We start from the raw sequence: 20,304 nt of genomic DNA on the forward strand, positions 1-20,304 counted from the left end.
TATAAGTTTTTGATGCATCCATGAGAAGCCTTTGTTAAAATATGTAAAGGACAAATCTGTTCTGTATATGAATTCCCCAGGCTGGACAGAAAAATGTAAATTTAATTCAAGTAAAATCTCAGAATTGACAGGGTCCATGTTATAATTCTTAGGGCCTGAAATATACATATATATATATATATATATATATATATATATATATATATATATATATATATATATATATATATATATATATATATATATATATATATATACAAATCACCACATTGCAGTGTCTGAGTTGGTACATAGAAACAGCTATGACATTGCTTGAAAACTTTAAGATTGGTTTTGACTTTTAAGCTTTCTTCTGACAAATAGCCCTTCATTTTGATTGTAGTTTACATGCTAAATGCATGTATATAGCTTTACATGTTGAATGCATGTATGTATATAAGCTTTTGAATACATCCATGGAAAGCCTTTTGTAGAAGATGGAATGGACAATTCCATACTGATCATTTTCACTGGTACTGGACACAAAAATGTAAATTTAATTCAAGTAAAATCTCATAATTGACAGATCCTGTATCATTATTCGGAGGTTGTGAAAAATATATAACCAAATACCACATAGCTTCAAATAATAAGATAAATCAAAACAAAATTAAAAATACTACAATGTCAATTATCCAAATTCAGTTGTCATGAAATATATTCATTGTTTAAACTTTAAACTTCACTATTAAAATAAAAAATTATGTCAGCAATCCACCATAGTGCTTCAGCATCGTATGGGTCTTAATAAAAAATATCATCAATATTTAATGATTTCAATACCGATGTATGAGAACCATAAGCAATGCCCACAGCCACTAGCGCTTCGTTTGGCATTCACTGCTTAGACATGCTTAGATCACATTTAACTTGTTTCCTCAACTTCAAACCCATTTCTAATAAGTTATGCACAAGCAAACCACAACCATTCTCTATTAGCATCCCAATCTTGAAAGTTGGGATCCTTGTTCCTTAAGGCCACTAACGCCGTAATTATTGGAGATGCTTGTATCCAAACTCTAATTTCAAATTTAGCTCCCAAAACCTCGAATAAAAAATTATTCTTCCCTAGCAAACTCTCCAATCAGTATTTGACTTGAACAATATATTTATGTACTTTATAACCCTAATTTACCACCTCTTTTTCATTCTTGCTTGGACTCTCTGAAAATCCTAAGAAAGGTCCAGACTATGCGAAAGTATTAAGAAAGCAAGGGCAGAAATCCTTGCTACATATATTTTCAAGTTTTTTTAATAAATTTATTTGAACTTTTCTAATTCTAAGTTTCTTAACATGTGTAAAATTCAAATTAATTTAAAATTGTTGTAGGTAAACTTTTGATGGAGAGGTACCTCACAATATTTTGGTCTCCCTGTTTAGCACATTATCTTGATCTATGTTGGAGTACATTGGTAACCCTATGTTTACCTACAGCAATATATCTCGTTGCACTATCAGTCACCACTTGCACCACATTTTCATCCCCCACCTCTACCGTGGCCTCCTCAATAACCTAACATAAGTATGTGGTGCATTTGATATGACAGGAATCATCAATAGATTTGATGAACATGGTGGCTCCTCCAAAATTTAAATTGATCAAAACAATTAATTATCATGGATCATCCACAAATAAGCAATCAACAAATCAAAATTTAAATTATTAAATCACAATTCACAATTCATGTAAGAAAATAGAATGATCAATCACCTCCACATGAAACAAGAAAATTGAGGAGTATTATATTCCTCCTATCCGTCCAACCATTAGTCATGATGGTGCAACCCTTTACAGTCCATTCTTTTCAGTGGTTCTCTAGCTCAAGCTTTATATCCTCTACCATTTCATCTAAGAGGTATCCACTCAACTCAACCTCAATAGGGGCTTTAAACCCCGGACCACAAATAGTTACGGCATCTATCATGCCTTGCTAATAAGCAGACCTATCACAAATAGATGATGTTTAGAAATTTAGATGACAAATTATTATGTATAATGAATCTATGATTACACAAGTAGGAATAATTAAAATTTAACTTTAAACTTAAAGAAAACAAATAAAAACCCCCATCTTGGGGGAACTCAGAGAATGGCAGAAAACACTCTAACTGTATGCAAAAATGAAGATGAGAGATTTAACGAACCACCAAGATGACGAGGCAGAGGAAGGGGAAATTAGGGATTGCCCACCCTGCCTCAACTCGGTCATTGTTATTTCAAATCTAGATGAGGAAGTCAACCTTTGGAGGTTCCACCTCAATTGTTAGTCAACCAGAGAGTCCAGACCACTATGGAAAGTAAAGATTATTAAGTCAGCCGATTCACACTTAGGAAGGCCGAAGTGAAACCCCGAAAAGAAAGGAAGAAAAAGTTAACATCTTGATAGAAGCTTTAGATAATATAGTGGTTGAAGATCTTATGAATCTGTTCATTGATGAGATTTGTGATGAGGAGGAACTAAAGTTGCAAAAAACTATTTTGATCTCTAAAATTCAGGAAGCAGAGGACATAGAAAGGGAGACAAGCCCCATTATTGTCAAAGATGGGTTAGAAGAGTTGGCTGAGGATATGATAGGTCCTTTAGATTTAGGGGTCATCCTCCCAAGTAAGGGAGGTCTTGATTGTGCGAAAGTATTAAAAAAGCGAGGGCGGAAACCCTTGCAAGAACTGTGTCTAAAAGATGGGTTAGCTGAGGGTTAGATTAAACTAACCGATATTCTTATTGTTGGGAAGGGAAGTGTCTTCCCCAGGAGCCATGAATGTCCTAGAATGTTAGGGGCCTCAATGCCCCAAACAAGCAATAGCTCCTAAAGCGCTGCATTACTAACACGAAAATTGATATAATTATTCTTGAAGAAACAAAATTAAATAGTGAAGAGATGGGTAAGTTTAGAAGATTGTTTAGATGGAGGGAGAAAAAAGATTCCCCTATTCAAGGGACTTCTGGAGGACTTGCCATAATATGGGATCCTAGGAATGTATCAATTTCATCTATCAAAATTCAAAAAATTGGATAAGTGGAATGGTGAAAGGAATCAGATCTCAATTTTGATATAGGTTGTTTATTGTCTACAGTCCAATTCACAATGGGGATAAGGCTAGGCTATGGAAGGAACTACAAGACAGACTAATGTTAAAACGAGAAGGTCTATCCATTCTAGGAGGATATTTTAATGCTATTCTTCGTTCTTCAAGAAAAAGGTGGAGGTACCAGCACTCTCTCATTAGCATCAAAAGAGTTTTTTAATTGGGTAAATAGGTTAGGTCTTTTGGAATTGGCTAGATCCAACAACAACTTCACCTAGATCAATAGAAGGAAGGGGTTTAGTAATATCGCACAAAGATTAGACAGGTTTTTTTCTCAAGGAGATTTGTCAATGGTATCAGTTTCATTTCAATATGAAGTTAAACCAATATTAGGATCAGATCAATATCCTATGGAGCTTAAAATATTGGCTAATAAACGTCCTAGCAACTATCCTTTCGAATACGAGCAAATGTGACTCAAAAATGGAATTTGTATTAATCTTATTAGGCAATGGTGGGAGGAGACTGAAGTCTCGGGATGTAAGATGTTCTAGGTAGTTAGTAAACTGAAAGTAATCAAATGCAAGTTAAAAGAGTGGAACTCAGATTTCTTTGGAAATATCTTCGAGGATAAGATAACTCTGGGAGATGGAATCATTAAACAAGAAAGTTATGGAAAATGGTATGGGAGAGGCATAATTCCTTGAAGAAAGAAAGCTTATGCAACAATATGAAGTAGTTTTGGTTAAAGAAGAACTTTTCTGGAGACAAAAGTCGAGAAACATGGTTGGAAGCAAGGGATAATCACACCAAAAAATTTCTTAATAGCTCTAAACAAAGAAGAGCCATTAACCAAATTAGTTCCATCAAAGGAATGGATGGGAATCCAAAGGAATCTGCTGAGGATATCAACATGGAAGTCATTTCTTATTTTTGAAGGTATTTATAATGATGGTACAAGTTCTAGTCTATTAGCTCAGCAGAGTGTTCCCTCTAACATCCCAAGATTAGTCTCTATGGAAAAAAACAAAATCTTGCTACAAAAGATCACTAAGCCATAGGTTGAAGAAGTCCACAAACAAATGAATCCGGACAAGTCTCTAGGTCCTGATGCTTTTCCAGCCTTTTTTCTTTCATAAATGTTGGGACTTCACAAGAGAAGATGTAGCAAAAGCCTTGAAGGAGTCAGGAACTCTGGCAAATTGCTGAGAGAAGTCAATAATACTTTTATAGCCCTCATTCCAAGAAAGGATAATGTAGAATCTTGCAATGACTTCAAACCCATAGCTTTATGTAATACTCTCTATAAGCTCTTTACTAAAATTTTGGCCTGCAAACTTCAAAGGATGCTATCTAATCTTATAAGTGAGGAACAAACGGGATTTGTCCTAGGAAGATTGATATATGATGGCTTCATTTTAGCCCAGGAGGCTATTCATTCGGTTCAGAATAATAAGTCACCCATATGCTCATCAAATTGGATATTACGATGCATATGACAGGATAGATTGGTGTTTTTTTATGTAAATGCCTTGAAGCTTATGGGTTTTTTAAACAATTGATAGAGTTAATTTTTGAATGTATATCGAATTCGAAAATGTCTATTTAATATATAGCGCCCCAATGTGTGCTAAAAATGTGTCACACTTCTCTAAGACATTCTATCCAAAGGATCCAATAGATTAGGAACCTTGAATGGCGACTTAGAGCTCTCTATCTATGACGTGTAGAGGTGCAAATAGTGGAATGGTGGCTCTCAAATGAACCAAAGCAATGCAACCCTTACAAGGTGCACTATAGAACAAGAGATTCAAAGAGTAGAGGCAATCAGTGCCAACATTCAAGAATCACAATGAGGATGTAATGCAAGGCAAGATAAACTAATATGATGTGCAACCAAAGCTATGCAACCCTTACAAGGTGCACCATAGAACGAGAGACTCAAAGAGTAGAGGCAATGAGTGCCAACATCCAAGAATCACAATGAGAATGCAATGCAAGGAAGATAAACTAATATGATATGCAAGATGCAAGCTAAGCTAACAAAATGAGGATATAACAAAGCCTCCCACTTAAGCTATGTGAACAAATCTAGAGCATAAAGAAAGCTAAGCTAAGAATGCCATGAAGCTATGATGCAAGTAAAATGAAAGCTAAACTAGAATTAAAGAATGCTCCAAGTCCTTCAAAGCTCCAAAGTCACCTAGAAATCCTATAGCATAACGCTAGTACAAAAGCATATGATTAGAGAATGAGGAGAGAGCCCTCCTTTTAAAGAAAAGTGGATGGTTGAGATTAAGAAGTAAGAGAGGCATAATCAAGGGTGCAAAATGCATCTTGAGTGATCCATGTGCACAAGCATCTCACCTAATCAAGATCAATGGTTGACTTTAAGAAGCAAAAGATGTGTGGAGAACAATTAATGTTATTTTGAAAATAGAAGATTCCTCCCACAAAAAATTGTGCATTCATGTGTAGAAATAATGATTTGTGTCCACACTTACGATAAGGGAATTTTGGATACTTATTTAATTAAAAGGGAGCAAGTACTTTCAATTAAATAAAAGATTTAAGATAAAGTGACCAAACCATAGGTTATAATTGAATAAAAAGATTTTTGAGGATTTGATCAAAGATGAGTGATTACTAAATTATGCAAAAATGCTAGAAAGGGGGCTCAAAGTCTAGATGACCATTTTTTAGTGATTACACCCGATAGGCTTTTTTAATATCTCTCGAGGTCTAAGACAGGGAGAACCTATTTCTCCGTTTCTATTTATTATAATGGCAAATGCATTAGGAAGGTCAATTTTGTAGGACTTTATTTAATTAAAAGGAAGCAAGTTCTTTCAATTAAATAAAAGATTTAAGATAAAGTCGCCAAACCATAGGTTATAATCAAATAAATAGATACTTGAGGATTTGATCAAAGATGAATGATTAGTGAATCATGCAAAAATGTTAGAAAGGGGGCTCATAGTCTAGATGACCATTTTTAAGTGATTACACCCGATGGGCTTTTTTAGTATCTCTCGAGGTTTGAGACAAGGAAAACCTATTTCTCCGTTTCTATTTATTATAATGGCGGATGCATTAGGAAGGTCAATTTCACGAGCAAGAATGGAAGGAGCCATCAAAGGTATCTCAATAACCAGCAGTGAAAAACCATGTACACATCAGCGTTTTGTAGATGATACTATGTTATTTGGAGAGGGATCAATTAGAGAAGCCTCTGCCTTGAAAGATATTCTGGGTAATTATACCAAAGCGTCAGGTCAGGAGATAAATAGAGATAAATCTGATATCTTCTTCTTCAACACTTCTTCCAATTTGGAAGCACAAATATGTGCCATTTTAGACTTTAACAAAGGTATTTTGCCTTGCAGATACTTGGGTCTCCCTCTCAATTCGGGTCATAATGCTTCCAAACTTTGGGATCCCCTAGTAGAAAAATTGAAAGTAAAAATGGCTGGATGGAAGGATAAATGGTTTTCCTTGGCAAGTAAGAAAACTATGGTCTCTGTAGTTTTGTCAACTCAGCCTATTTACTAGCTTTCATGTTTGGATATCGCAAATAGCAAATTGACTGAAATTGATGGTCATCTTAGAACCTTTTCCTGGCAAGGTAATGCAAAATTGAAAAAAGTTTTCCCTTCTTTCCTAGGACCAAGTATGTAGATCCAAAAGTCTAGGTTGACCTAGAATCAAGAATATCAGACGTCAACGAATGGCCTTGGGAGCAAGGTTATTAGAGAGGTTGGTTAGATTCCTCAACCTCAAATGGGTTAGAATTCTTTCCCACAAATACCTCTCATCCCTCAATCCAGTCAATATCTTTAGGGAGGCCAACCCTCCCAGAGGCTCACGATTCGGAAATTTCCTCCTAAAATGTAGAAATATTATTCAAAATAAGCTCTCATGGAATCTAGGGGATGGTAAGGAGGCTTTGTATTGGAATGATTCATGGGGTGGGTATAAGCACCTTGACCGTTATCCTTCCCTTCTAAGAGCCAAATCTTATTTAGTAGAGAGATGGGGGACAAGGGGTAAAGATTATGTTATTTTTGGAGAAGATGGATTGAATTGGAAGTAGAGAGCTTTTGATGTTGTAAACATTCCCTTGGAAGAGAAAACTCTTCTTCAATCTGTCCTAAGTTCCAGGGTGATCTCTTTCAAGGGAGGGGATGACAATCTCATCTAGGATGAAAGTAATGATGGAGAGTATAGATAAAAAATAGGTTATTTGTATCTTGAATCTCTTCAAGGTTTCTCTCTGTCTCCTTTCATTCTTCCCCTGTGTTGGGATAATTTTTGCTTGCCCAAGACAAGTTTTTTCTCTTGGATTGTCCTTCATCATAGAGCCCTCACCGCAGAAAGACTTAAGAAGCTTGGTATTTAGGGTCCAAGCAGATGCCCCTTATGTGAATTTGACGAGGAATTTTCTGACCACCTCTTTCTTAAGTGTCCTTGCTCAAGCTCATGTTGGCAATGGCTATGTTCGCAACTAGGAGTTTTGTTGGCTTTTCCAAGTTCAATTAAGAGTATGTTGACTTCTTGGCCCCTCTTGAGACCAAATAGTATATATCATAGCCTTTGGATCTCGTCCCCTTCCATAGTTCTATGGAAGGAGAGGAACCAAAGAATCTTCCAAGACAAGCAGATGTTTGTTGATCAACTTAAGCAAAAGATTGAAGTCTCTATCATTGAATTAACAAACAACAAATTGCTTAATTTTCTCCCCAAACATGCAAAGATGTCTCACTGGGATGAAAGGATGAGAGGTCAATGGATTGGTTTGAAAATTCCTCCCTTCCTGGGTGAAAGGGGAACTCTAGGTAAATTAAAAAGATTGGATTGTGTTTGGCAAGCTCCGAAGGATGGTTCATTCAAGCTCAAATTCGATGGAGCCTCTAGAGGAAACATGGGACAAGCAGGCATAGATTGTTGCATTCATAATAATCAAGGGATAGAAGAGGCTAATATTTCCAAATATTTAGGTGAAGCTACTAACAACTGGGCAAAGATTTCTACTCTAGTGGAGGACCTCCAATTATGCAAATCTTTAAATATTAAACATTTAGAAGTTAAGTGGATTGAGCAATCATAATAAATGCCCTCAGAAAAGGAACCCTTCCCGATTAGCGAATAGATTCTAAATTGGCTATAGCTCTAGAACTTTGCAGATTTTTTGATAGAATTATTTTCAACCACATCTACCGATAAGGTAACAAGCGAGCGGATGAGTTAGCTAACATGGGGATTAATACCTTTCTAGCATCCAATGTTTAATCATTGTCTCATCTTCCTTATTAATTATTAGTTGTAAGGATAAGAAAAAAAAAGATCCAGAATTAGTAATTGGTTAGAGTATGTGGCTGTGGAACGCATTGGAGCTTGGCAAACAAGAATGAAGTAAGCATGGAATGTTTGGAGCTCCTAATATTGGTGGATGTAGAAGTCCCGAAGGAAGAGGATCCACTATCACCTGTTCATATGCAGGAGGATTAATCCCCCCTCTTCCCTCTCTCAATCCTTTTTGTCATTTTTTCTGGATGGTATTTTGGATGTATCATTCTGATTGGTATCTGGATGTATTTAGGATGATATTTCGAGACGGTATTAGTCTACTCTGTGAATGCTATAGATATGTCTTTTTGTTGCCTTGCTTTATGGTTTATTTGTTCCTTCTAAATCTTTTAAATAGATATCTACTCTTCAATTACTATTTGAAAGCATCCTGAGGTTACATGGTTATATCTACTTAATTGCATCTTCATCTACGATTTTTCTAACCCCTAACAAAGAAATGTGGAGCTGCCAATTTTTGTTAGTATTTATGTGACGTTTCAGATCGTTTAAATCAGCAGAGATGATCTCATTGGAAAATGTGAAAAATTATTTGCCAATGGATAAGGACTAAAGGATACTTTTTTGAAATTAGGCATAAATAAGGGACTATTACCCAACTTCGTCCTCTCAGTGCCTCAAGAGTTGGATTGTGCTCTTTTTATATTTAACATATGGCTTCGGCCTCTTGCTTAGAAAAAATAAATAATAATAAAACAAATTAAAAAGAATTAATTACTTGGCTACAATAAATGGAATGTTGCAAAAGTACCAAAATTTGCAAATTTGTTTCTTGGCGGCACCATGAATCTCCTTGTTCAAACCCATGCCCTCAAGAGAGAGTTGTACAACAGCAGAAGTGCATGGCACAAAGTAACTATCTGATCTAGACTTCCACACTCTAGGTCCATATATAAAAGGGCCAAGCTCAGTATAAGAACTAGCAGTAGCACTCACAGAGGCACGAGCACTACCACTAGGATGAGAGTGAGGCGTGGAAGAACCCTCTCCAACACAACTTGCGGATGCGGATGCGGATGTAGATGTGGCTGCAGGAGCCAATACCACTTAACTATTCAAGTTGCCTTTTCTTACTTAACTTCTCTTGTTCAAGTGTCTCTAATGCCACATAACAAAAGCATTTTGCCTCAGCAACTTGTTTAGTGCACAAGGTAACACGTCCAGGTATGGCTGCAATATGGTATTTGAATCTATAGATGTCACCAGAATTTATCTCTTTACAAAACATACATTTTGTTTGATATTGTTAATGTATAGATTAGTTGAAGATTTATTAATAACTCTTATGTTGATATTTATGTTATTCTTATATGTTTAGGATATATATACATACTACAAAACATATATGAATAAATTAATGAAGTTATCGACTGTCTTATTAATCATATTGCTCCTATCAATATTGAAAAGATTATCAATATTGAAAAGGTTGATATGTGGGAAGTTTGACTATTGAGTTATGCCCGATAGACGTGACCGAAGTATGAGTCATGTCTATCGGTCGTGACTCATAGAAAAACCTCCCACATATTAATACATCATCTTTGCTGATTATATTGCACATAGAACACATAAATTATTCAGTCTTCCAGCATATATATCAACGAATATAAAATAAACATTTTTCTGCTTTCCTTGGTCATCATACAGTCTTATATTCAATTCTTATCTTGGAGAACAATTCAGAATAATATTAAACATACAGTCTGATACACTAATATGGTATCAAAGCAGGTTTAAAGAAGCGATCCAAAATCAGACTTTAGTCAAATATTAATTCTAAAATGGTGAACAACATGAGGTTAGAAGACTGATTAGAAGGTGATTCAGATTTTGAAGGCTGGAAACTACGACTAAAACTCATACTGAAAGAACATGGCCTAAATAAGTTCATTGAAAATTTTGATCCACCACCCAAAGGAAACAATGAACTAGAAAAATGGGAGAATGACAATAATAAAGCCATGAAGCTTATTGTGGATGGTGTTAAAACCAGGGTAATGAGAATCGCCCAAAAATCGCGTGAATCGGCAATTCATTGATCAAATTCACGGATGTCGATTTTTTTGGAGTTGGAAATCGCCATCATTGATTTCATCGAGTGAATTGCCTGAATCGCCCAAATCGGCGATTCATCCAAAAAATCGCCCAAATTTTGATAAAATCACCAAGAAATCGCCCACGGCCAGTAAAGTATGGACTTGTAAAATTAAAAAAAATCACTTGTTTTTTTTACTTTCTTTTTGACCTTTTCTCTTTGTTATAACCCTAAAGGGCCTTCTATTTGTTTAACATGAGTAGAAGAGAGAAAAAGTGAGAGAGAAGAAGAGAAAAGAAAAGCCATAGGTTTCTAACCACCAAGAAGATAGAGCACAAAAAAGATCAGCAATCTATTTGGGGAGGCCATCAATTGCATTGGAAGCATTAAGGAGACAATCTCAACACTCCTCAACTCATTTGCAAAAGGTAAGTGCTCATTTTTTTTTTGCATGTTAGTGTATTATGCATTTTTTGTTAAATTTTTATAGTTTTCAAGATTTTTAGTTTAGATCTTGAATGTTCTTTATTTTTACTAAGTTGCAAACTAGGTTTTGTTTTTTTGTAGCTTTTATTAGCTTCAAACTTTGATATTTTACATTAAAAAAAATTATTGCAGCAGCCTTTGCTTTCATTTTTCGCAAATTCACAGTGGGTAAAAAAGATGAATGTTGGAAATATAACTAAGAGTTTCCTGGAAGAACCAAATATCAAACAAAATGTAATTTTTGTAAAGAAAAAATAACTTCTGGGGGTATTTATAGATTGAAATACCACATTGCTGCTATACCTGGACACGATGTTACAATTTGCACTCACCAAACTCCTAAGGCAAAACGCACTTGCTTAATGGCATTAGAAAAAATTGAAAAAGACAAAGCCAATAGGAAAATGCAACTTGAAGGGTTAAGGGGTATTGGCTCCTATGTTCCCGCATCCGCAGCCGCATCCACATCTACATCTGCATCAGCTTCCGCATCCGTAGGTTGTGTTGGAGAGGGTTCTTCTAGGCCTTCTTTTTATCCTAGTTCTTCTGCTCGTGCTAGTGCTAGTGCTAGTGCTAGTCGGTCACATACTGAGACAGAGTCCCACACCAACCTATTGCAGCCTAGAGTGCGAAAAAATAGAATGGATAGTTACTTTGTGCCCCGCACTACTCCTGGTTCCCAACCCATGCTTGAGGGCATGGGTTTGAACAAGGAGATTCATGATGCTGCCAGAAAGGAGATATGCAAATTTTGGTACTTTTGCAACATTCCATTTATTGCAGCCAAGTAATTGATTCTTTTTTCTTTGTTTTCTTTAAAGTTAAAATTAAAAGTAAAAGTAAAACTTCAATTATATCTACTTGTTTTATAATTTGAGCCTTTGACATCTAAATTTTTATTTGTGACAGGGCTCCTTATTGGCAGAACATGATAGATGCGGTTGCTATTTGTGGTCCGAGGTTTAAAGCCCCAACTGAGGCTGAGTTGAGCGGATACCTCTTGGATGAGATGGTAGAGGACATGAGGGCTGAGCTCAAGGAGAACCGAAAGGAGTGGATTGCAAAGGGTAGCACCATCATGACTGATGGTTGGGCAAATAGGAGGAATAGAACACTCCTCAATTTTCTTGTATCCTGTGGAGGTGATTGATCATTCTACTTTCCTACATACATAATTGTAAATTTTGATTTGTTGAATGCTAATTTGTTGATGATCCATTTAATATTCTAATTCGTTGTTTAGTTACTTGTAGGATATACAATGTTCATCAAATCCATCGATGCTTCCGCACATGTAAAAAATGCCACATACTTATGTGAGGCTATTGAGGAAGTCATAGCAGAGGTGGGAGAACAAAATGTGATCCAAGTAGTGACGGATAATGTAGCAAGTTATGTTGTTGTAGGTAAACTTTTAACTTTTCAAGTCTTGAAAATAAATTTATTTGAATTTTGAAATTTGAATTTTTAATTGACTTAAAATTGTTGTAGGTAAACTTTTGATGAAGAGGCACCCCACCATATTTTGGTCCCCTTGTGCGGCACACTGAATTGACCTCATGTTGGAGGAAATTGGCAAACTTGAGTTTGTCAAGTCATGTGTGGAAAAGGCAAAAAACATATGCAAATTCATTTATAATCATTCATTTGTCCTTAGCACAATGAGGAAGTACACAGAAGGCAAGGAATTAGCTCGCCTAGGTATCACGAGGTTTGCCTCGAATTTCATCACCCTGCAGTCCTTGCTGACATCAAGGGATGAATTGAGGAGCATGTTTGTTGGGCGGGACTGGATTTCCTTTTCCTATGCTACAACCATTGCAGGGATAGATGTGGCGGATTGCATATTTGATGAGGATGGTTTTTGGAAACCCACTAGAGAAATCCTGAAGGTAAATTTATTGCAATTTAACATTTAGTATTTTACTTTTACTTTAAGTTATATTATTTTATATTTAAGTTTTGACTCAAATTTTTTGTTTTACTTTATATGTAGGTCACTGAGCCCCTTGTAGCTTTGCTACGAACTGCTAATGGGGAGAAGCCCTCTATGGGCTACATTTATGAGGGCATGGATAGGGCCAAGGAGGCCATCAGAGCCCAATATGCAGGAGCGCAGGAGAGGTATGGCCCTATTTGGGACATCATTGATAGCAAATGGCAGAATCAGCTCCATCGACCCATCCATGCAGCAACTTACTTTCTGAATCCGGCATTTCGTTTCCGTCCTGAGTTCCAGGCGGATGCGGAGGTTCTCACTGGCTTATACACAGTGATTCAGAGGTTGAGTAGCGATGAAGATAGTGCTACAGCGATTGTTGAGCTAGACCAGTTCAACAATAAAGAGGGGCCACTTTTCTCTAACAGGATGGCCATAAATGCTCAGACAACACTACAGCCAGGTAAAAATTAAATAATATATTCAATGTTCATGAATCTAGATTCTAAACTTAAAGTTGATTATGTAATTTTAGAGTTAACTTGTAATTTGTAAATGAGACTAATTGTTTCTATTTTCCCTTATTGCAAATAGATGGTGGAAAATGTTTAGGGCCACAACCCCAAAACTTGAAAAAATTGCCATCCGTATTCTGAATTAGCCAAGCAGCGCTTATGGATGTGAGCGCAGTTGGTCCATGTTCGAGCACATCCATTCCAAGAGGAGAAACAGGTTGACAGTGCAGAAGTTGAATGATATTGTCTTTGTTCATTACAATCTCCGTCTTAGGATCAAACAGATTTTGGGCACTGACTCCTCTCCGATCATTCTGGAGGAGATTGATCCAGAATCAGAGTGGCTCACAGAGGTTGTGGACCCAGTCTTCACTGAGGAAGACCGTGCATGGGTTGACGAGGTGGATATAGAGGCTGAGGCAGCTAGAGCACGTTCTTCAGGCATTGGTAGACGCACACGTGCACGCACAGGCACAGGCCCTAGCGACGTTCATGAGCCCATCTTACATGCAGGAGATATGGCTCGGCAGTCCTCTAGGACCTACATTAGACGCCTTGCTACTAGGCAGACTAGATACTCAGAGGCTGAGGCTGAGGCTGCAGCCAAGCTTCAAGATGATGTTGAGGATGATGACGATGACTATGAGTCTAAGGCTTGAGCTAGAGCCTTGTTTTTATATTTTGTTTACAGATATTGATACTGAATCATTGATAGACATGTTTCAAACTTTCATGGATCTTCATCTTAGATTCTTACATACATTTATGATTTGATGTCTTATGGATCATCTTACATACATTCTATGATTTACATCATTATGATCATTTGATTTCTATTTACTTCAGCTAGCCTACAATTTACATTTTAGATAACATAGTTACGTATGTGATGGATTTTATGTTCCATGTTTATGTATGTTAAGTTTTAACTTCTATTTGATGATGTTATAGTATGTTTAAGTTATATAATTATATTCAATAAAGGGTGCATGAAATAAGTTTTAAATTGTTAAAATCTTTAAATTTAAAGGGTTTTTTCAAATTTGCCAATTCATCGCCAATTCATTGCCGATTCACGATTTGATTCGGCCTTGCCGATTCCGATTCTTGTTACTTTGGTTAAAACCCATCTACTTCCTATAATCTCAGAACTAGACACTACAGATGAGATGTACAATGCTCTTAGAAATATGTTTGAGATAAATAATGTTGTTTGGATTATCACATTAAAGGACAAAATGTCAAATATTAAAATGAATAACGGAGAGAAAATTTTCTCATACTTTATGAGAATAACTCAACTTTGTAATCAACTCTCTTCAGTGATGTGAAGGAGTTAACAAAAATGGCTCTAAAAGGCCTTCCATCATCATGGGATACCTTAAAACAAGGGATATGCTCTCGATCTAAACTTTCTAAATTTGAAAGACTTAAAGCTGACTATATACAAGAAGAGTGTATGCAAGTAGCCCGAGGCCAAAATGTCTCCTCCTCAAAAGAAGATTTACAAGTTCTCTCTACTCATGTAAATAAGAAGAAAAGAAAATTCAAAGGGAAGAGAAAGCATCCTGACTTCTCCAAAATGCAATGTTTTAGATGTGATAAAATTGTGTATCCGGCATCTAGATGACTTGATAGAATTAAGCAACAAGCTTCATTTGCAACCACACAAAACTCAAATGGAAATTCTAAACATAATGCTTTCTATTCAACTCTTTCCAGTGAAGCATCAACTAGATCAATTACTTGGGTAATTGATAGTGGAGTCTCTCAACATATTACAGGTTTTAAAGAACACTTGGAATCTATCAAGGAAGACTATGTTGATGAAGTAACCATTGGAGATGATACAAGCTATCCATAATGGGAATAGAAACTTGTACTATTCATCTGAAATCAAGGAGAACAATTGAACTTACTAAGGTACTAGATGTACTAGGTATAGAAAGAAACTTGCTTTCCATCTCTGCTCTTGAAGATGAAGGATTCAGAGTTACATTTATGGAAAGAAAGGTCTTAGCTTGGCCTAAGAATTCTAACATAAAAATGCATACAAGATTGGCTCCAGACATGGATGTCTTTATCAAATTAACTCTCACACTCATTCAGCTCTTCTTCATGATTCTTTCAAAGAAAATGAAATCTAGCACAGAAGACTAGGTCATCTTCATTTTCGAGGATTACCTTCTCTAGGAAAAATGATAATAGGTCTACCTAAACTTCACCCGTACCATGAAGGAACCTGTAAAGGTTGTGCTCTAGGGAAGAATATTAAAACTACATTTCAAAATAGTTAAAGCAAATCCAAAGAAGTTTTAGAACTTATTCACTCAGATTTATGTGGTCCTATGTTAGTTCCTTCACTTGGAGGTTTTCTATACTATATCATATTTGTGGATGATTTCTCTAGGAAGACTTGGATCTGTTTTCTTAGCAATAAAGAATCTCAAGAAATCCTGACAAAATTTAAAGAGTTTAAAGCCCTTGTAGAAAATCTTTGTGGAAAGAAAATAAAAGTTTTGAGAACAGACAATGGTAGAGAATACATTTTTGAGATCTTGATAAATTACTATAAAACCGTTGGGATCAAAAGGGAGTGTTTTGTTCCCTATAATCCTCAACAAAATGGAATAGCTGAGAGAAAGAATAGAACCATAGTTGAAGCTGCTAAAGCAATCTTCATGATCAAAATCTTGAAACTTTTCTTTGGGGAAAGCCTCAAATACTATTGTTTTCCTTCAAAATAGATGTCCACACTCTCATCTTGAATACAAGACCCCTAAAGAGGCATTTTCAAAGAAGAAACCTGATCTTAAATATCTAACTATTTTCGGTTGCCCTGTCTATGTACACATTCCTAAGGAGAAGAGAACAAAACTAGATCCCTCGAGAAAGAAAGGAATCTTTGTAGGATACAGTGAAACTTCAAAAGCTTATCATATCTATATTCTTGGACAAAGAAATATTGAACTAAGTTGAGATGTAATATTTGGTGAAGATTCAACTTTCAAAAGATCTAATGATGAAACTAGTAACATCCCATTTTCCCAGGGTCTTAATTAACGACTAACATACTCAAAGGAATATAGTTACTACTTTAATTTCATAAGAAGACAGTTATATTAGTCATGTTCATGTGAAAGGGATGGATGATTAAAATCAGTTAAACAAAATTTCTTAACTAAGAACTTAAAACACCATCAATGAATTTAATATAGAAAATAATATCCACATACCTTGGAATTTGAAGAGATAAATCATTGTAGGGATGCTTCTGCAACCACCCAAGTTAGTCCACAAATACCACTATAACAATATCAAATAACGAAATTCTTTCCAATACCACTATATCAAAATCTAATAATGATTATCATTAATTACCACTATATAAAATTAGGGCATCACATATCACTGTAGCAATTAGGGCATCGATTACCATTGGATCATTTAGGGCTTCAGTCACCACTGTATCAATTAGGGCTTCTAATACCACTAATTCAATTAGGGGTTCCGATACCACTGTATCATTTAGGATTCTATTACCACTGAATCAATTAGGGCTTCAGATACCACTGTATCATTCCTTTCCTTCTGATTACATAACTATGGCAATAACTCAAAATTCGATATTCATACAAATGAAAAACAATCCATAAATCTATCTCTCGCCTCTAGGTGTAAAATAATTGTAATCATGAACTAACTCAATTAATCTTACCTTCTTGCATATACATCATAAAAGTGATAATATCTGTTTTCCAACAACAATTGAATGTATAGCTTATCTTTGTCTGTTGTTCGTACGATAACTTGGAGAGAGGTGAAACATTGTCAGTGGCTTAACCACCCAACCTCAGACCTTAACTTATTCCCCACACAATCTCTAACGAGAAAGGCCCTCCCTACACGGAATTGGACTTGGAACATCTGTCATCTACCGAGCAATCTTGGTATCTACACCACTTGACTTGACAACAGATTCCATTACCAAAACATGTATGAGCTATTAATTATTCATTATTCAAATCTGATTTCATTGTTGATTCTTGGCAGGTTAATTCCACCTCTTCACCCTTTTGTGGCTTCTATGCCCAAGTGAATCCTAGGTGTCTAAAAGATTAAGATCACCTTGTTATTATATACACCTCTTCACCATTCCATGGCTTCTTTGCCTGTGAATTACTTGGTGTTCGTAAGATTATGAGCATACTGATATTATCTACACCTCTTCACCAATTCTATGGCATCTTGTCGATTAATTCCTCGGTGTTTCAAGAATTCTGAATTTGTTTGGAAAATTGTGATAACACATGCATTAATGTTGATTCATGCAATTAAATCAAGCTTTCTATCATTTGAATTCATAAATATTATAATCTCAAGGATACTCGATAAGGATCAAAAAGGGTCTCAATGTAATACAAGGAAAAACAACAGCAAGATACCAGACTGCATGTAAATCCGACTATGGGTAGAAAGATGGGAGTTATGCATCTTTAATACACTTTTAATCTTAGTCTGTTGTTTATACTGTACGGCAACAACATTATATTCAATGGTAAAATGAACTAAGTATAGCATTGCTTCTTTGGTATTTCATTCAGCAAAAGGAAAATAAGGGAAGCCGACTATAATCGGGCTTAGACTTAGCAGAGCAAGGAAGACACATGACCTGCGATTTGTATTTGGCTCTTCCACCCGCGGTCGGAACTCTTGTTCACTTGTAAAATACTTTCCTCAAAATTCCTATCGCCGGTAGAGTTAAAGAAAGAATGAAAAAATCGGCAATAAGAAATATTGGATGGTTACTCTGTTGAAAACGTCCCAACTCGGCTTGGTAAAAATACGTAGCAGATGGAAAAAGAGTGAAGGAAGAATGCAGAAAGGGTTGCCTCCCAAATCGATTCATGGCATTCTTTTAATGGTTGGCCGAGACTCCTCGGCTACCATCGGTTATCAAGAAGACCATTCAAATACATCATAAATTCGAATTTAAAAAGGTGAGAAATAAAGAGGGAAAAGAAATAAAGAGTTGAAGAGTTTTAAACTTATTTTATTATTATAATATGCTCTTATATACGTTTGCATAAGTTTATTGATGAGGTGACATCATTAGATTATATTATTATAATTTATTGGTGTCATTTCATTTTTATATTTATGTGTTTGTATGTAAGTGTTTATTATAATGATAAGATAAAAATTAATAAACAATCTCTAAAGGTATGTATTATATTTTAACTCAATTATTTTATGTTTCTCAATGTATTTATTTAAATAGCTCATGTGGGTCCCACAGATGTATCCTGTTTCAAGTCACCAGGTCCTCAACCCATCTACCCAGTGACGGTGATGCTCCTTGACTAATTCTTTTCTGACAATGCTTCCACCTCTTCGACGTGTTTCCTGCAAGAAAATTTCCCACAATTAAATCATATTATCATAATAAATTATTTAATCATAACGGTTAACCATCTTCTCAATTCCATGAATTTGTGATAAGTGATCAACTAGCTTGTTATCTTCACTTGAAATTATAACAACTAACCATCTTACCATTTCATAGGATTATAACCAAATGAATTGTCAACTAACTTCATGTGAACCTCAACAGTTATATTTTAAATTAGGTCAAAAATTGGGATGTAACAAAACCGAATCAAATTCAGAAGAAACACTAGAAGAACAAAACTCTAATAATGAGAGGGAGTTTCTAATGGAGGAAGATAACTCCATTGAACCTATGGACATTTCTCACACTTCTGAGGAAAAGAAAAGGCCTCTATGGGCCAAAAAACTAATTGAAGAGAACAATTCCATTCCCTCATATTTCATTAGAGAAAGTAAAAGTCCTAACATATACTCTAGTTACATTGCATTAATGAGTGAAATATCCAAATCTAAACCATCTGATGTAAAAGAAGCAATAAAACATCAAAATTGGAAAGATGCCATGATAGAAGAATATAATTCCATACTTAAAAATGATGTTTGGGATATTGTTCCTAGACCCAAAAATAAATCAGTTGTCTCCTCAAAATGGCTATTTAAAATTAAACATGCTGCAAATGGATGTATCAACAAGTACAAAGCAAGGTTTGTAGCAAGAGGGTTTTCTCAAAAGGAAGGAATAGACAATGAAGAAACTTCTGCTCCAGTAGCTAAATATACCTCTATCCGAACTATTTTAGCCATTGTTGCATCCAAGGGATGGAAAATTCATCAAATTGATGTAAAGACTGCATTTTTGAATGGTGTTATAAAAGAGGAAGTTTATCTTGAACAACCTAAAGGATTTGAAGTACACAATAAACAATCTCATGTATGCAGATTAAAAAAGGCTTTATATGGATTGAAACAGGCACCCGGAGCTTGGTATGAACAAATAGATCATCATCTAACTAAACTTGATTTCTCTAAAAACATTACAGATCCAAATTTATATTACAAAGTAATACAGGGGGATATGTTAATTATGGTTTTATATGTTGATGATCTTTTGATAACAGGATAAGATCACCTAATTGAAAAATGTAAACATCTTTTATCTAAATTTGAAATGAAAGACTTAGGAATACTGCACTATTTCTTGGGACTAGACGTATGGCAGCATTCAAATGGAATCTTCTTAAATCAAGGGAAGTATACTCTGGACCTACTCAAAAGATTTGGCATGTTGGAAAACAAGACAATGAAGACTCCTATGGAAACAATGAAGACTCCTATGGAAACAAACCTCAAGAAACTAAAAGAAGCAACAGAAGATTCTGAAAATGTTGATCCTTCTCTATATCGACAGATAATTGGTGCTTTAATGTACTTGGTAAACACAAGACCTGACATCTATTATGCTGTAAATGTTCTCAGTCAGTTCATGTGTAAACCTAAACA

General features: G+C 35.5%; 2 protein-coding genes across 7 annotated transcripts in view; one reads left to right on the plus strand and one right to left on the minus strand.

Moving 5' to 3' along the window:
- Positions 1-20,304, minus strand: part of LOC149539611 (varicose-related protein-like) — a 195,239-nt gene that overhangs the window by 136,932 nt on the left and 38,003 nt on the right. The gene's annotated exons all lie outside the window — the stretch shown is intronic.
- LOC149539612 (uncharacterized) lies at positions 10,919-12,109 on the plus strand. Its single transcript, XM_089802597.1, has 2 exons — positions 10,919-11,746; positions 11,869-12,109. The coding sequence occupies exons 1-2, from the start codon at positions 11,322-11,324 to the stop codon at positions 12,107-12,109; spliced, it is 666 nt and encodes a 221-aa protein (XP_089658723.1). The 5' UTR covers positions 10,919-11,321.

This window comes from Cupressus sempervirens, chromosome 9, assembly GCF_028749045.1.
Source record: "Cupressus sempervirens isolate cs-2001-9-10 chromosome 9, ASM2874904v1, whole genome shotgun sequence".
In the NCBI taxonomy this organism is placed as follows: Eukaryota; Viridiplantae; Streptophyta; class Pinopsida; order Cupressales; family Cupressaceae; genus Cupressus; species Cupressus sempervirens.

What these genes read in the sequence shown, in the direction of transcription:
- LOC149539612 (XM_089802597.1), top strand. Translation starts at nt 11,322, where the DNA reads ATGGCATTAGAAAAAATTGAAAAAGACAAAGCCAATAGGAAAATGCAA. An exon ending in ATTCCATTTATTGCAGCCAA is followed by an intron (nt 11,747 to 11,868) that starts GTAATTGATTCT and finishes TATTTGTGACAG; the next exon opens with GGCTCCTTATTGGCAGAACA.